This window comes from Amblyomma mixtum, chromosome 2 (genome assembly GCF_055824585.1).
Source record: "Amblyomma mixtum isolate Tamu chromosome 2, ASM5582458v1, whole genome shotgun sequence".
NCBI lineage: Eukaryota > Metazoa > Arthropoda > Arachnida > Ixodida > Ixodidae > Amblyomma > Amblyomma mixtum.
The window spans coordinates 305,323,606-305,339,618 of record NC_143013.1 but is presented as its reverse complement, the minus strand read 5'-3'; the positions used below and the strand labels follow the sequence as shown (position 1 = coordinate 305,339,618).

Sequence of the window (16,013 nt, the reverse complement as noted above, 5' to 3'; positions counted from 1 at the left end):
CGATTTGCGCATGCGCAGTTGGATCCCTGCGGGCGCGCATCATGGTAGCGAACAAGGGCGTCCGCAGAATTTTTTGCAGGGGGGGGGGGGGGCCCCGTTGGTGCCCCGGGGGGGGGTATGTTCGTAGCAGAAAGGCGCTATTTGCGGAGTAAATTTATTTATTTATATATAAATAAAAATTAAACAAAATGCACACATGAAAGAAAAATTACAAACAGCAAATTAAAGCGCGGCTAGGAGAGGTACATTGGAGTTTATCAACGAAGAAACAACTAAAATTAATAAAAATGCAAAAAGATGCTATATCACTTCGTGGAGAAGAGTGCTCAGTCTTGCTGCATACGGGTTCTCGACTCACCCGGATTGATGACCAGCACACAGCACAATATGTTCACAAACACGCAACTACAGTCACTCAGTCAGTCTTCCTTGAACAGCAACTGTAGGCGCCTCGGATTTTTCTGGGCGAATTGCGTAATTACACGTGTGATAAATTCACTTCTGTGCTTCATTACACGCTCTCGGTGCACACTCATCATACACATTGATTGGAAAAACTGTTGAACGCGTACGTTGAAAACAAAAGATGACTATATATATACAACGAAAACTTATTTACAAGATAAATGCACGCTCGCAGCTTCATACACCTCGCTCCATCTTGCTTGCGCATCCGCACAGTCGAGCAACCGCACACACACTGCTCTCCGCTCGTCGTTTTCTCGTCCGCTGTCTTGGTTGTTCTCAGCTTCGCTGACAACCGGCCACTAAAAACACCCAAGCACAAACACAGAGGCGCGCACACGTGCAAGGGCTTACTTGCCGCAGTATCCCCGAATGCGCACTTTGGGGGTGAAAGGAACGCCGCGCAACTTCCGAGGGGAAGGGACACTCGCCACTCCAGTCGGAAAATTTGTTTTTGTGTTTTTATGGGGTTCAGAGCCCCAAAACGACTCAGGCTATGAGGGATGGAGTAGTACAGAGTTCCGGGTAATGTCGACCACCTGGGTCTCTTTACCATGCACTGACACGCACAGTACATGGGCGCTGTTGTGATTTGAGGCCCAGCCAGAGGTGACAGGCGAGCCAGGCAGGCGCCATCGGGCTGCGTTGACCAAAGGCGCTGGTTTTCGCAGAAGACGCAAAGAACGCTGGTGTGGGGGCGCCTCGGGAGACTGCGTCGCCGTGAACAAAAGCAGCTAATCCCCTTTGCCGGAGATTCTGAAAGCGGCGCTTCTACCGAACTGCGCTACCCGTGGATCGGAGGAGACAGCGAGCGGCGGCGGCGCCAACTCATCGCCCGCTTGCCCCTGAGCAGCCCGACAAAGCGGGGGTGGACACGGCTGATTTTACCTTCCCTCCTTAAGAATTCATCGGTGACCGGCGTAACGATAGGCGAAAACAAGATGCCCCGTGCACTGTCTGCCTCCGTGTCGCTATCTCTCTAGAGATCAAAGAAACAGACACCCATCTCAAGGCGGCTCGAAACACATGCTCGCCGGTGCCACTGTATGTCTGGAACAGGTCGCCCTTCAGTAGAGCTAACGATGGCGTGGTTTGAAAACGGCGGAACGACGCACGCCCGGACGCGGCATTTCGCAGATGTGACCATGCGGGGCTGCTTTTACCCTTTTGACTGAGCGCACCACCGCCCCTGGCGTGCGGCCATCACTCACGGTTCGAGTGAGTGATTTTCCAGGGGGGTGCAGCCGCCCCCCCTTGCCCCCCCCTCCGGACGCCCATGGTAGCGAAACAGATCGCGCTGTGCACGGCTGTGCCAAAACTCTACAAAGAGTCGCCGCCGCGGTGGCTCAGTGGTCATGGCACTCGACTGCTTACCCGAAAGACGCGGGTTGAAATATGCCGCCGCAAAGCGCACAGTCGCATTAATCTAAGAGACGTGAGTTCCGTATTGAATGTTTTGTCTCAGTCAACAGGTGTTCACAAGTACGCTGCAAAAATTCAGGGGGGGGGGGGGGGGGGGGCACTTTGTTCACCTAAAGTGCGGTGAGGCGAAAGCCTTAAGCGCGGTGTTGCTGTTTGTGTCACTGATGCGTTGTTAAGATGTTGGGCTTCGCCTCTAGGAGTGAAACGCGACAGCGTCTTGCAACGCTGCCAGGGAGTCCAAAGAACGCCATCGCCCGTTCGGTCGTACGCTTTGCTCGTCGGTAAATTGGTTTTCGAGGAAAGGAAATGTATTTGTCTCGCGTAGCTGGGTGGACACCTAAACCTCGCCGTAACAGAAAGGGAGGAAGATGGCAGTGAACGAAGACACCGTATTCATTATAGACGCGCCTTTGTTCATCCCAAACCATCGAGCTGGCATGGCGTAGTGGTTAGCATGCTCGTTTCGCACACTGGAGACCGGGGTTCGATTCCCGAACTCGGCGAATTTCCTACTCAGTTTTATTCATTTATCTGGCCCTACAAGAAGGTAATTAAGCAGTTAACTAAACTCAGTCCCACTTAGTTGGAGCATCACTATACGATCCTTTTAATTGGTTGCATGATTACTAGGCAAAGTACAATTGGCCGCGTTTTAAATTCGGGCAATGTGACGTCACGACCGTTTCGACCAATTGAAAAGCGTGACATTTCTCTCGACAACTCCTGCTTACAACGAGGCATCAAAGGCTTCCGCCTTAATAACACGTTACAACGCACACAATAGTAACGAGTAAGGCATAGGCGCCGAGTTTTGATAAATTGGTAAATTGGTTTTTGAGGAAAGGAAATGGCGCAGTATCTGTCTCACATATCTCGGCGGACATCTGAACCGCGCTGTAAGGGAAGGGAGGAAGGTGGGAGCGAAAGAAGAGAGAGAGAAAGAGGTGTGCCGTAATGGAGGTCTCCGAAGAATTTCGACCACCTGCGGATCTTAAACGTGCACTGACATCGCACAGCACACGGGCGCGTTTCGCCTCCATCGAAACGCGGCCGCCACGGTCGGGTTCGAACCCGGGTACTCCGGCTCGGTAGACGAGCGCCTTACCACTAAGCCACCGCGGCGGGCTTTGAATCTTTTTTTTTACCATCAATTTACCATCAATTTATACCATCAAATCCGCTAGATATTAGTTTCAAATCGATAATCTGTATGATGCCTTGCAAGTCGAACATGATAGAATCCATCGCGAAACGATCGCACAGTTGGAGATCGGGACGTTGGATCACATTGTATGCAGAAGGAAACGGCTTAACGAAAGTATCATTTATTACAGCAGCGCAGAGGTGGCCGGGAGCAGGTTCGCACCTCGTGCGGCTGGAAAAAGCGACATCGCTCTCGGCGACTCCCCGTCGCCCGAGTGAATGTGCCACTTCGTAGCAGAAGATATGCTGCCCCCTGGGTTCCTTCGCTCAGCCTCGGGGGGATAGGGGGAGGGTCTCGAGCCCTCCAGACACCGCAGTCGGCGCCTATGGAGCAGTACTCTACGTTAACATTCAGTATTTGTCTCAGTAACCACCTGCGACAACGTGCGCAGTAGTTAAGTCCAGCTGTCACCTAGCGCGTTCCCAGATACGAAGACTGATGCAGGCTGTGATAGGCTAATTGCAGTCTTCTGATATGACTAGACGTAGAAAGAGGCTCATTGTGACTTTTCAAAATGTCAGTCCTGGTCTCTCTGAATGCTCCAAGGTGAACAATTTATAGAAACGTCACATGACTGCCAACTGCGTCATGGAAGCCGTCTGATGCGTCTACGGAAATAGCCCAAGGTGTAGATTTGTACTACGGAATTACTGATTAGCATTAGCTTAGTTTTAATTGTGGTCCTGTTGGCGCAGTTGGCAGAGCGACTGCTCCGGGCTGACGGTGGTCCTGGGTTCCAACTCCGACAAGAGTGAATTCGTCCTTGACTAGGATGCTGCTGCGAAAGCTGTGTAGCGTTTCTATGTAGCCCTATGGGTGAGCTTGGGTGGATGCTAATTAGTAATTACTTATTACATATCTACTCTGCCTTGCGGAATTCTTCTAAACATTGGACCAAAGCCATTCCCACTTCGAGCTGATCAATTCGCTCTCGCCCTACCATCTGCTTGCCGTCCTGGTTAGCGCATTTGGTGGAGCAACTGCACAGAAGAGGCAGTGGTCCCGAATTCGGATTCCGGGCCTCAACTACGCAGCTTCTGTGAAAGCTGTAGAGCTTTCCTTCGTACCCGCAAGCCTGCGCTTGGGTTGACGCTAATGGATAACTACTTCCTTATTATGGAAGGAGTCAGTTTTAAAAGCGATAGCACGATGAGACCCAGGCTGCAGAGTCATTAAATATTCTAGTCGGTACAAGCAGCGCCTTGTCCGGTCACATGGAGCTTCAGTTCCTTGTACATGCTTGTACTAAAGTGAAGACACTAGCGTGAGCGTTATCAGAGCAAGGCTGCATTTTTAGAAACCTTCGTGGAGCACAGTGCGTGACAAGGCAAGCATACAACGCAGCCTGTAGTGTTCAGGCTTACGTTGAAGACGAGGAGGGCGCATACATGCGTATTTTCTCCGTCGGCCGAAAATCGCGTTGTCTACTTCGGTCCCGAGCACAATGTCAGTCAGTGACGTTGGAGGATCGCAGGACGCTCTGTGGCGCTTCCTTCCCCACCCTTGTGCATCTTTTCTTCTTCTACTTCTGCGGATTTGTATCACACTGCGACGTGTACAGCCTCTCATAATTCTTGTTCGGTTGTCATCATCATGATTATCACCCTAACTACATCAATTGCAGGGAATATGCCTGTCCTACTGACCTACAGGTCCTCTACTGCGTCAGCTGCGGCCCCCTTATCTTTATCTTGACAGATTCTTGATCTCACCCGCCCAACTGACTCTCTATCGCCCCCTGTTAGGTTTGTTTTCTCTTGGAAGCCAACCCGCATTACATGCCCTGCCTATGTCCGTTTTTCTTCTTGATTTCAGCTAAGACATCGTTACCTCCCGTTTAATCTCCTACCAACTCAGCCTTTGCCGAATGTGTCCCCGCCTGACGCGAAGGAACTAAAACTACTGCTGTAAGTATGATGTCCTAGGGTAGCTATAAAGAGACACTGAAGCCAACTCCATCCATTTATGTTCTCAGTAAATACTGATTCTCTGACTCTTTCTGCCTATGTTGATGTTTGTTGGGCAACAAAAGACGTATTTTTCGGCAAGAAAATTGGATTTAGAAATCTTCCCGCCGGTCGATTCAAACTTGTCGAGTCTTTACCGAAACGGAGGGGGTTGCCACCGTTTTGAAGCGAAGGGTGGTGTTGTGTAGCCTCTATGAGATCCGCGCCCAAAAATCAGCGTCGACGCATGCATGTTACTTGCAAAAATGGCCGACGGAGGCGACATCTATCTTTTTTTCATTTTTTTGCACTTTCACAGCGTTTAACAGCTCCGCTTTGTCAGAGTGGTCTCGAAGATTAGAACCTGGTACCTTAAAAACACAGGCCAGCTTCTATTTTTTCTGTGGTTTCGTCGGCCGGGCAGTAGTAGTAGGAGTAAAAACATTTATTGTTGCAAAAGGAAGAGTTAGGGAGTAGGGGGTGGGGGATAGATAGATGTGGAGCTTCAGTGGTCGGTCTCCCCTATTCCAGGATCCCTTGGCCTTCGCCGCTGCCTTGGCCCTCGTCACCAGCACAAGCTGTGTGCTCGGGTCGCAGTCCGTCAGGAGGGCCTCCCACTGCACCAGACTAGGGCTATTTATCTTTGGTAATAAAGGGCTTTTTTCACAGCTCCAGGTGGCGTGGTACGTTGTGGCCTGGCTCCTTTGACCCGAGTTTCTCGAGGGATGACCTGAACTCGTTTCACAACATAACACACCACTTTCGCGTCGAAAGACGTATCTTCCCTCCATCGCATAAATCGGTCACAAAGACCGATGAGACCACCTGGCGTCGCTTGCATACCCGTTCCCACCCCAATCCGGCGATACTTTCGTTTATATACCAAGTGCGCAACAATCTAACAAGTGCGACGACAGAGCCACACTAGACCACATCCTGTGGAACTGTCTGGAGTATCCACCCCCGCCGGACCTAATTCAGCTAACTTCCGAGCAGTGAGAGGCCGTGCTGCTCAGCGGCCTACCCGGACACCCAACTCCGGGCAGTGGAGCGAGCCAACGAGGTCGCCGCAAGCCACGGGCTGACGGCCATCTAGCGCGACCAACAACTCACCTTGAACCACTTTCTGCCGGTGAATATATGTTTTCCAGTCCAATCCTATGCGTACCTTCAACAGTGAAGCCCCTTACCGTGAGAAAGACAGGTTTACTACAAAAACAGATGCGATATATGCAAGGTTTGAGACTAATATTTTCTCACTTGGAAGCGGGAAAGAGAAAATTAAGAAGTGCACACGCGTGTGGCGATACTTCGCCGAGAAATTGCAAAACACATTTTTTTTCCTTCTGGTTGGGCGCTGTGCCGCATGACGTGCAGTGCGCGGGCGTTACTGTGCAGAGAAGTAGGTGCGCTTGCAGAGGTTCGGTTCGTCTGGAGCTGGCGCTGCGGCGTGGCGTCCGCCCCAGATACAGATGGGTGCGTGGTGGAAGTTTTCATTGAACTTCGTCATATTCGAGTATGTGCGACAATTTGAGTGGGTCTGTTGGTAGTACGTATTGCCCGAAGCCCAGAGGACGAGTACCCCATGGGGAGTGCGCTCGGATCGGGGAGGCTCTGAATACTTTGCATAGGGTGTGAGCAGTCCGGATGCATACGCCCGACAGGTGGCCTGGGAATCAATGACGACGCGTACTGTGCTCGCGTCATTATGTGGCCATGAAGTGTGTGTCGCCCTTCGTGTCGACGTACGCGTAGATGCAATCATCACATGAGGGTGCAACCACATCGCCAAGTCACCGACTAATGCGGATTTTTGTGGCTGCTACCTCCTCGTATCGAAGAAAAAAAATTGGTGTGTGTGTGTTGGGGGGGGGGGGGACTCCGCTTTAAGGGTGTGACAGAATAGCGTTAATGAGTTATTGCCTATATATGCGGAATTGGCCATTCTAAACTTTACATTTATGTACCTGGGAGCCCTCATATCACTTCTTGTGCTCCGCTTTAAGGGTGTGACACAAAGCGCTAATGAGTTATTGCCTATATATGCGGAATTGGCCATTCTAAACTTTATATTAAGGCGGAAGCCTTTAATGCCTCATCGTTGTAAGCAGGAGTTGTCGACAGAAATGTCACGCTTTTCAGTTGGTCGAAATGGTCGTGACGTCACAGTGCCCGAATTTAAAACGGGGTTAATTGTACGTTGCCTAGTAATCATGCAACCAATTAAAAGGATCGTATATTGATGCTCCAACTAAGTGGGACTGAGTTTAGTTCATTGCTTAATTAACCAATTAGCCTTATTAAGCTTTCTAGACAGACCAGATAAATAAATAAAACCGAGAAGGAATTTGGTCGAGTTCGGGAATCGAACATCAGTCTCGGGAGTCCGACACGAGCACGGTAACCACTCCGCCATGCCAGCTCGATGGTTTGGAATCAACAAAGGCGCGTCTAGTGAATACGGTGTCTTCGTTCACCCCCATCTTCCTCCCTTCCCTTACGGCGAGGTTCAGGTGTCCACCGAGATATGCGACACAGATACATTTCCTTTCCTCAAAAACTAATTTACCGATAAGCAAGACGTAGAGCCGAACGGGCGATGGCGTTCTGTGGACTCCCTGGCAGCGTTGCAAGACGCTATCGCGTTCCACACTCATGAGGCGAAGCTTAACATCGTAATCACACATCAGTGACACAAGCAATAACACCGCGTTTAAGGCTTTCGGCTCTCCACGCTTTAGGTCAACAAAGCGCCCCCCTGAATTTTTTTATGTACCTGGGAGCCCTCATATCTCTTCTTGTGCAATGGTGCAGTAGTTAAGGGATGCGCCACTGCCCTGCGATGGCAGGCACCGGTGGGTCTTGTGCGACCAAAGTTGCTCTTTCCAAGCAACCACTCGCTATGAATAATTAACTGCCACCTGCCAGGGCGGTTACTTTGCTAACCATACGGTGGGCAGGTTGTGATACGCCACAAGGTCACGTGATCATAGGTAGCGCACCTAGGCTGCTCCTTCGGGGGTGGCTGCCTGGTCCCCCCCTACGCCCTATATTCATCGCTCACAACGCCGACGACGACGCCAGATTTTCTGCACAAGAGGAGCCCTACCAGCATGCGTTAAAAAGGCACGAATTTGAATGTGCATATTAACGAACATTCTTTTACCCAGATAGCGCGGCACAAATGTGAACACGAAAAGTACGAGTAAAAATAATTGGAGTCAGCACAGAAGACATTCGGGAACTGCATTTGCTGGCTCAAAAATACAGGCTATGTCACGAAAACAAGGGTACATTTATTATTACACCAGCTTATTGATGCAGCCATAGCGTTCAGCACATGCTTTCATGTTGTAACTCTCAGGATCAAATTCCAATACTGCAAAAACCTATCTACAGCTCCGCGTCCGGTGCTCCTGTTTTCACTCATGAGCATCGTTTCTATAATTCATCTATAAATATTAATGCTACGCAAACCGAATAACAACTTCAGGAAACGATAAGCGAACTGGCTACAAAGACGTAAGCAGCTGTTCGGCCATTCTGCGGCAGTGGCAATACTTCTCAAGCCAGTGTTCCCTTTCGCAATGCGACACCGGCCAGTACATGTCCATGCGACTTATCTCGTTCAACAAAGTCATGGTGTCGCCGTGAACACGCACGGTTCCTTCAAACAGGTCCCCACCTGGCGACACCAGCACACCTACCCAGTAGTGGCTGATGTTCGCTGCGCGCTCTCCGGCAGTTTGCTGCAGCGCCGTGACGTCCAGGACCTGAAGCAGTTTGTATGCGATGCACTTTCGTGACACCCCCGCTGCCACGTCATTAATTCTGGACACGAGATGATTCGCGAGAGACGAGGCCATCGCGCTCGACACAGCGGCATCGGCCTGGGCGTTGCACGTGCACCAGTGGTGGCTGATGGACGCGTCAGCGCAGGTCCTCGTGTCCGGTACTTCGTGCAGCAAACTAAGGCCATACGTTGTGTTCGGTCGCTCGAGGTTAGGGTAGTCGAGTAGCTCGACCAGCGTGGCGTGAACGTCAAAGGGTGTCGTAAGGCGGTTCTGGTTTACGCGGAGGACGCGTGCAGCTTCTGGATTCTGCTTCAGGAACCAAGGCGGGAAAGCCAAGAAGGCGAACGGTTCTCGGTCCTCGAACTTACCGATATACGTGGTACGTATGTCGCCAAAGCGCAAGCCGTGGTCGCTGAGGAAGACGAGAACTGTGTGGCTGAGCACGCCAGAAGCGTGCAGCGTCTCCAGGAGGCGTCGGAAGGGCTCGTCCGCGTAGCCAGCGCTGTTCAGATTATTGTGCGTAATATCGATGACAATAGCGCAGGCGAAGAAAGGCCGCTCGGCCATTACGGCCGTGAACCGAGCCAGGTAGTCGAGCAACTCTTCGCAAGGCATTGTCGGTCCTAGGCAGCGAACTTGTAGCGAATCTCTTATTTTCTTCGGCGAATCTTCTGTAGCCAGTATAGCGTGTCGAAGATAGTAGTCGGTGGGCGCACGTCGGAAGCCGTCGGTAAAGTAGTTGAAGATGCCAACGGACGGTGCCTCTTCCAGGAACAGTGTCCGATAGCCTCGCTCACCGTACTGGCTCCAGATCATACTGGCAGTGACGTTGTCGAAGAATCCATCGGGCGCCGCCTTGGTTGCCTCGGAGTCCTGGAGGCCCGTGATTAAAGCCACCTGGTTTGGATAGGAGTTGTCACCAATTTTGTTGTACCCTCGGAGTTGGAATATATCGAGCTTTTCACGCAAGAACTGAGCGGTATCGGGCAGGTGTCTCTCAAAGTTCAGGTATGAGACCGAGTCCAGAACGAGTAGCAAGACGCTGAGGTTGTGGGCAGTTCTTTTAGGTGCCCTCCGACAGCGGTCTTCGACGCTCTCCTTGATGATAGGGTTGAAGAGAAACTGGTCGTGAAAGCGCCGTCCTGGATACTGCCTCGTGCCAAATTCGACGTAGATGAACTCCTCGGAAAGCGACCGATTGAAAAGCAGTGGTTGTTCTGGCCCGAACTCATAACTATCGTCGGGAATAGGGAGAGATTCATTTCGTCGAATTTCCTTATAGAAGCAGGCTATGTCCTGAGGAGGCACGTCATGTTCCTTGAGCTTCTCTTCAAGGATGGCCGGGAAACCATTCCTGCAAGAATGTAAGACGTGTGAGCGTGGCACAGTGATTCTGTATGATCATTGTGATCACAATATCCCATCTACTCAGCGTGCTCTGCCGAAAGTTTCAGATCTCAGAAAGATAAAAAAAAATGCTCAAGTACACTGTTATTCACGGGATGGTTTACCATGGCATGTGCCCGTCATCGGCTTACAGTGTACCTTATTGTTCATATTTTCGTTCTTGACACATGACGCATTAAAAAAAACTTTTTATGACTTTCTGGACCATGATTTTTTGACCATGATTTTGCACAACACAGCACCGCAGAAAGATGACGGTTAAACAACGAAAGACGTCGAACGACGTCGCTAAAGAATAAGATGTATGACAGTCCGTTAAGCGTCTTCTGCCATATCAAATGTGACCGGAAAATTAAGTGATCATCGCTTTTTGAAAACACAAAAAGAAGGCACGATTTCAAACAAACTTCTAAGAGAAAAATACGGTCCTGTAAGACCCTCGTAAGTCACGTTGTCATGCATGTACCTCTAAACAGAACCATGCCTCATTCGCTCGCAATGAGGAGTCTACACCTGTGCCTGTAGTTTCAGGTTCGGCCGAGGAGTAGCATGTTCAGAAAGAGAAACTGAAAACTTTAGAGTGCACGACTGATACCCGCTTTCAGTAGCGGCGATCACAGAAAAGGCGTGGACGAACGACGAATAGGAAATTTAGCTGAAGTTTGGCTTGGTGACGGCAGCGCGGCGCTCCTGCCCTAGCGGAGGAATTCTGAGGCGTTGATCGGGCACTACGCCTACTATAGAGCCGGCGCTTTGACTGATCGTGTGACTGACCATGTACGCGTGTTGCGCGCGCTATATCTCTCCGCTCTCTGCGTGATGCTGGAGCTGAGGTGCCTAGGGGAGCCTTGCTGGGCGCCCGCCTCCACGCGGGCGCGCCGGGTGCGAGCAGATGCCCGACGGCTGCACCGTTCGCTGATCATGTTCATCGGTGGGCGAATAAATGCGCAAGCATTAAAGGCCCCGTTAATCAGAAAATCTGGCGTCGGTTTTGTAGGCGTCGGCGTTGTAAGCGAAAAATCACGGCACAGCTCTGGCAGGTGGACCCCAGAGAGCAACCCAGGAGACAGGTGGGCCACCAAGGTCACGTGACCTTGCGGCGCCATCGCAACCTGCCCACCGTGGCAGTTGGCAGTCAGATTAATGATTGGTCGCTCGGGAAGAGCAGCATGGGCCCCACAAGGCCCTTAGTTAGCGGCCCCTTAACCGCGGTTAAGGTAAGCGCGATTTTCGCTAACTGTGGTGAACTGTATAGAGCCAGAAGTCTCCGTCCGCGATCACGTGACCGTTAACCAGGGCGCGGAGCATGGCAGGAGTATAGCAGGAGGAGAGTGCGACGTAGCGAGTCCGAGTACGACGCAGAGGACTCTAGCAATAGGGAGGAACGTGGTTACTGCCTGACGGCCGACCATAGACGAGCGAGGCGAAACACCGACAAGCATGAAAAGGTTCACACCATAGACCCGCCGCGGTGGCTCCGTGGTTAGGGCGCTCGGCTACTGAGCCGGAGTACCCGGGTTACAACCCGGCCACGGCGGCCGCGTTTCGATGGATGCGAAACGCAAAAGGCGGCAGTGTGCTGTGCGCTGTGTGATGTCAGTGCACGTTAAAGATTGCCAGGTGGACGAAATTATTCCGGAGCCCTTCACTAAGGCACCCCTCTCTCTCTCTCTTGCAACGTGAGCTACATTGGCCACAGTTTTGCCGTTTCGCGTGCTCTCTTGCTCGACCATACTGCGCATGCGCGAGGAGCAAGTGACGTCACTACGCACAGCTGGCGTTCCTCGCCACGCGCGCTCACCGCTGCGGGCTAGTGCGCATGCGCGAGGAGATTGCGCCGCTTGTATAAATGTGGAGGGATACACAGCTACTGTGCCTGGGAGACAGGATAGATATTAAGGCGAAAGCCTTTAACGGCTCATACTGTCGTGACCAAGACGTGTTATCAAATTTGTCCGCGTTTCAGATTGGTCGAAATGGTCGTGATGTCACTGCGCGCGAACTTTGACGGGTGTCCACTGAATATGTGAGACAGTTACTGCCCAGTTTCCTTTCCTCAAATACAATTTTAGACTGGTGTCCACCAAGATATGAGAAACAGTTACTGCGTAAATTCCTTTCCTTAAATACAATTTTCATTTTCTCCATTACGGGCCCTCTTTCTTTCACTCCACCACCTCCCTTCCTGTACGGTGCGGTTCAGGTGTCCACCGAGATGACAGAGAATTACAGCGCCATATCTTTCCTCTAAAAGCGTTGCGTTTAAAGGGCAACGCATCACTCCGAACTGGTGGTAGCGTTCCGTGGACTCCCTGGCAGCGCTACACAACACTGTCGCGTTCCACTCCTAAAGGCAAAATTAAGCGTCATTATTTGGCAGTTAATTAATGCACCAACAGAATGTGAAGTGAACATTCGCGTAGCAAAATGCAGCCCTCAGGCTTTCGCCTTTCACCACTTTAGCCGCTAAAGTTCCTTGTAATTTTTTTGGTATCACTTGTTCCAGCCAGCGTCTTCGCTTCAGCGGACGCGGTTGTTGCGGCGCGCGCCTCATTCACTCTTTCACTCTTTGCTCATCTTTAAACTCTCCTCTATCTGCACGTGGCAGCGGTGGTGGCTCGGCTCGAGCCAGATGGCCGGCCCGTGGACTTTTCTTTTCATCCTTTTCTCAGTCAGTCGCAACAGCTACTGCGCCGTGTTCCACGGAAGAAAAACGCCAACGGCAATGAACAGTGAACGCCGACGGCCTATGACTTCACGAGGCCCTCAGCCCACTACACTTCATCACCCCACGTACCATCTTTGTCAAAAGTAACCAGGCTGCATGGTTTGTTTCTAGCTTGTATAGTGGAGCCCTTGTGTCTTTCCTAAAGATCAAAAGGTGTTGGAAGGTAAGAAGACCCCCAGTCCTTACCTTTAACGACCATTTCAGCTTCAGGGAAGCTGTAAGGGCTCCACTGTACGACCTAGAAGCAAACCATGCAGCCTGGTTACTTTTGACAAAGACTGTACCTGTAAGCACGATTCACGCGTCCACTTACCCAGGGAGCCATTATGCGCACTTCATTTCCTTAAAATGATCGGAGTGTAAAACGTTGCCAACGCCAACGCCAATGAACACAACGAACGTCGACGGCATATGGTTTCACCAACGAGGAGAAGAAGAGAAACCATAAGAAACAAATAAACGCTTCACAATTGATACTGCGCATTCTCTCGTCTTTAATTCAGTCATAGTTACACGTACCGGAACTTCGAAGTTTAACAAGCTAATAACAAGCTTAACCAAGATATACCAATACCTCACGCTACGCATATCCTGGCATAGCAGACCTAAGCCACACACCACACACCCTCTTCCTCCCTACCGCCACGGCGCGGTTTAGGTGTCCATTTAGAAATGAGACAGTTACTGCGTCATTTCCCTTCCTTAGAAGGCACTATTTTTTATAGCGAAAGCTTCACTACGGAACCTCGGGCTTCAATTGCGGTCCGTGTTAATTTGACCTTGAAATTACCTTGAGCTTCGAAAGCAAAGGAAAGGCGCATAACTGGCCCCCTGGGACAGTGGACACCTTATACCCTTGTTACACGGGCAGAGTTAACTGCGGTTACCGAACTTAACTGTGGTTATCTCAAACCGCGTGTCGCGCTTTAAGCTACGAAACCATTGGAGCGGGAACTTAGAAAGCAGAGGAAAGGCGCATATCTGCCCTCTTGGAACAGTGGACACCTCAGTAGGGCTTTAAGCTACGTGGCGGTAGTGACAGATGTGCGCTGCATGCGTTGACATCGACAACGTTGTGGCAGAAACGCCGCACTGAAGCCATATATAGGCCGTCGGCATTCATTGTGTTCATTGGCGTTGGCGTTCGCGTTGAAAACGTTTTACACTGCGATGGTTTTAAGAAAAGGAAGCGCGCATAACTGGCTCGAATTAGTGGACGCCTGAATCTGCCTGAATCGCGCTAATAGGTACGTGGGGGTGATGAGAGAGAGATTTGGGCTGCATCCGCTAGCGCTGACAGCGTTGTGGCAGGCACGCGGTGCTGCTGCAATAGGCCGCAGCTTTGATTGGATGAGCAAACTCTCGCTATCAACCATTAACTACCGCCTGCCAGGGTGGCAGGGTGGGTGCGCTGCCTATCCAGTGTCCGGAACGGACTCAACGTCAAAGACGCCGAGCCGCTTATAGTTGCCCGATACGTCATAGCTTTCGCTCTCTAACCAGGTTCAGCAGTAGTTGAACCGCAATATTTTTTTCCCTCTGTGGCAGCCATGTGTCAGGTAGTAGCATAGCTAGACCATCCGCACTCACTCACGAGCGACACGCCGCGCAGAATCTCGCGTTCGCGTAAATGAGACGCACAATCTCAGAAACGCACTGTGAATGAAGTGTAATGGGAGCGTTCAACACCATCGGTGCACAACCAGCGAACGCTGACATTTTCAGCTTTGTTTGGATGAGCATTTCGGATTTTCTTGCTGGTCAGCAAGTGAAGATAAAAATTTTCTGTTAATAGTACATAATACGGCGCAGGGCGCCGCTGTCCAAATGGATGCCCCATGCACAACAATCGGTGCGAAAGTCCCTTCCAGAACGCTCGCTGTAAAGCTGCACGTGAGTGGCTCGCTTACTTGACGGTCAGGAAGTTTGGCTTTCCTCGGCACCTGCTGCCCTTGGAGCGGCGGATGAAGTAAGGCATCACAGACGGGTCGAACGGGTCGAACTGGGGGATCACGCAGCCGGGGGTCCTTATTCGGTCGCCCACTGGGCTGGCTCTCTGCCAGCCTCCGACAGACGTCCGCCAGGTTCCAAGGTAGCTACTGCAGTAGAAGAGAACGCCGAGCACTGACAGCAGCAGAAAATGGATACGGAAGCGGTGCAGCCGTCGTCCCGTCATCTCGGCCTGCTGCTGGCTGAAGATCGCAGCTGGCCTCACCCTGCGATGGTGCCGCAGGAAGTGAAAAACGCGTCTGAAGTGCCTGTTGCCTTTTCATCTCAGTACATTTTGTGTGTTGAGATTTTTGCTTTAATCGAATCCCGATGGTCTAAAACAGAGGAAATGTGACTTGAAAAGCTCCAACACTGCGCAATTAATTAAATATTGGGGCATTTATAATCGTTTTCGATCTCGTCGAGCACTAGCTTGCGATGGCGTCAAAGGGTGGTCGGAACGCCAAGCGAGCGCCCACTAAAGGCACCTCTTGGTGATCACGTGGACACAGCATGTACTGACGCACGGGCTGCACGGGTCTCACGTTTCGTCTGCTCGCGTTCGCACGTGGAAGAGCACTTCGGACTCCGAGTATGCGTTGGTGATGAGAGGAGAGAACGTGTTTAGCTACACCGACAATCACTTTTAGCCCTTCCGCGAGCCACCGCGGTGGCTCAGTGATATGGCGCTTGGCTGCTGACCCGAAGGACGCGGGTTCGATCCCGGCCGCGGTGGTCGAATTTTCATAGAAGCGAAATGCTAGAGGCCCGTGTATTGTGCGACGTTAGTGCACGTGGAAGAACCCCAGGTGGTCGAAATTTCCGGAGCCCTTCTCTGCGGCGTCTCCATAGCCTGAGTCGCTTCGGGACGTTTAACCACCATAAACTAAACTAAACACTTTCTCTTCTTGCTCTTTCACTACCTTCTGATCCCTTCCGTTACGGCGCTGTTGAGGTCTCCACCGAGATGTGAGACTTTTACTGAGCCCGCCCCTCAGAGGAGCAGTGGGAGGCTATTCTGCTCAGCGATGATCCTGACCGTCAGCACTGGCTGATGG

At 51.4% G+C, this 16,013-nt stretch overlaps 1 protein-coding gene across 1 annotated transcript; it reads right to left on the bottom strand.

Moving 5' to 3' along the window:
- Positions 1-8,308: 8,308 nt before the first annotated feature.
- LOC149364786 (uncharacterized) lies at positions 8,309-15,414 on the bottom strand. Its single transcript, XM_089574712.1, has 2 exons — positions 14,877-15,414; positions 8,309-10,185 (listed from the first exon to the last, which is right to left on the bottom strand). Exons 1-2 carry the CDS (start codon positions 15,140-15,142, stop codon positions 8,550-8,552), a joined length of 1,902 nt encoding a protein of 633 aa, XP_089430838.1. The 5' UTR covers positions 15,143-15,414; the 3' UTR covers positions 8,309-8,549.
- Positions 15,415-16,013: the final 599 nt, after the last annotated feature.